At 35.4% G+C, this 2,046-nt stretch overlaps 1 protein-coding gene across 1 annotated transcript in view; it reads left to right on the top strand.

Moving 5' to 3' along the window:
• Positions 1-487: 487 nt before the first annotated feature.
• Positions 488-2,046, top strand: part of LOC144963769 (uncharacterized) — a 9,943-nt gene continuing 8,384 nt past the window's right edge. The window contains exons 1-2 of the mRNA XM_078897712.1: positions 488-591; positions 1,203-1,352. Coding sequence (XP_078753838.1) covers positions 517-591; positions 1,203-1,352 — 225 coding nt within the window. The 5' untranslated portion in view covers positions 488-516. The remainder of the gene's footprint in view (positions 592-1,202; positions 1,353-2,046) is intronic.

Genomic DNA, 2,046 nt, shown 5'->3' with positions numbered 1-2,046 from the left:
AAGTCCAGCTGTGGGCAGTGCAAAGTTGAATTGTTGGAGAAGGCTCCTTACTTACATTCTCTTATTGGACTCGGGTATAAAGTGGGTATCTTGTCGTTAACAGGGTTGTCTGTGACGGAAAATGAAGGTGTCATGTTTTGCCCTGCATTTTAAGTGTTACTGTTGGCTTGGGACTTGCCCCCCCCCCCCCCCCCCCCGTAAAGTTTTTTTTTAGCATTTTCAGTGGTTATCATCAAGCCTACAATAAGTACTCAATGATGAAAAAAGATTAACATCACTGGCAGAGTTATCAAACGTCAGAGAAATGGCAAAAGACAAAAACAATTTGAACATCTTCACAGCAGGAATAAGAGGAATGGCTGTTGCTGCAAAGTCCAATTACATCAAAAGCAAAAAGGTTTAAATCAAGTAAGTCAGTCAAGCCTACATGTCCTCATCTGTTAAAAGGTTTAAAGTAGTTTTTCTATATCTTTTCCACCAGTTGAAAAAAATGATACTGTGTCGCTCAAAAAGACAATGCAGGAGATTGATGAACTTGGACGTCGGCACAGTAAAGAAGTGACATCTACACTGAAGTATATCATCCGTCAGGTGAGTTCATTACAAAAAGTAAAGTTCATCCAACTCAAGTTGAGCACGCACACAAACATATTCATTCACTCTTATGCATTCACACACACACACACACACACACACACACACACACACACGCACACGCACATACACATACAAAAACACACATGATCAAATTTTGAAGATATCGATCAAGACATTTTTCTGGAAAAATAAAAGAACAAAAACGAAGGGCATTCATTAATAGTATTTTATTTGTAATGGAATTAGAATTGTCGTTTTTTTATTTCCATAATATGATGAGTTGACAACAGCAATTTTTTTTGTCAATAACATAAAATGATTGCTCGGTCTGTCAAGTGGTAGGAATTACTTTACGATAGGCTAATGTTCTATCCGAAGGGTAGCAAGAGATTGCTGTCTAATTACCTGCATAGAAACCACAATTAATTCTGGTTCCATGGGCCTAATGCATTTCAAGACATTATTTGAAAAAGATTTAAAATCTCCTCCCCCCCCCCCCTCCCCCAGAGAAAATTTCTCCACATGCAGTCTCAATCTTGTTTTACACATGTTTGCTGATGTTATTTTTGTCATCTAATTCATAACATTTTTTATATTAAATGCAGATGATTCCAACTTTTTATAGAAAAAAGGATGTTGTGAAGCTAGCAAGCTTTTCAATGTGTAGGAATCCTTTGATTCTTGGAAGAGCGTTGGATTGTTTGGAGCTCCTTTTATGGGATAATGTGGATAAGGTCCAAGACTTCACTTTGATGGTAACTTCTTTTGCTTAGTCTGCATTCTCAAAATAAAAAAAAAGAGAGCTTTTAATTAGTGCAATATCCGCTAAATGTGCTCAAAGCTTATGACACGTCAATACAAACACTGAGCTTAAAATGTTACTCTGTTTTCCTTTTGTTAAATGGTTTTTTAAAAATTGAATATATCATACTCTGTATTATTCCAATTAAACGCATTATGGACTTGGGGAATTGAGTGGAAAGGGTATATTATTTTGTCACAGATACATGGGAGAAAATATTAATTATGAACTGGAACTGGCAAGCATCTTGACCCCATCAACAATCTTCATCAAAAAGAAGTGAACACTGCATATCTGGCATCTCTTGTATGGCATTAGGTGATGAACTCATATTTTATTGATAAGATACATACATCACACATTGCTATAAGTATTGACATTGTATCTATGTAGTATTACTACACTGCCTTAGCCTGACAAAAAAACCTCTAATTAAAATTTTGGCCATAAAACTCATCCTTCAAATATTGATTGATTAAAATGACCCTCATCTTGGCAAAAACTCTCGTATACAGGTACTTGTATAAAAAAAAGAGCTTTTCTATAGCGCAATATCCACTAAATATGCTCAAAGCGCTTTACCACCACCACCAATAATAATAATAATAATAATAATAATAATGATGATGATGATGCATGATGATGAT

This window comes from Berghia stephanieae, chromosome 2 (genome assembly GCF_034508935.2).
Source record: "Berghia stephanieae isolate SIO BIC M18660-M18661 chromosome 2, UCSD_Bste_1.3, whole genome shotgun sequence".
In the NCBI taxonomy this organism is placed as follows: domain Eukaryota; kingdom Metazoa; phylum Mollusca; class Gastropoda; order Nudibranchia; family Aeolidiidae; genus Berghia; species Berghia stephanieae.
The sequence above is the reverse complement of the archived record's forward strand: the minus strand, read 5'-3'. Positions and strand labels throughout refer to the sequence as shown.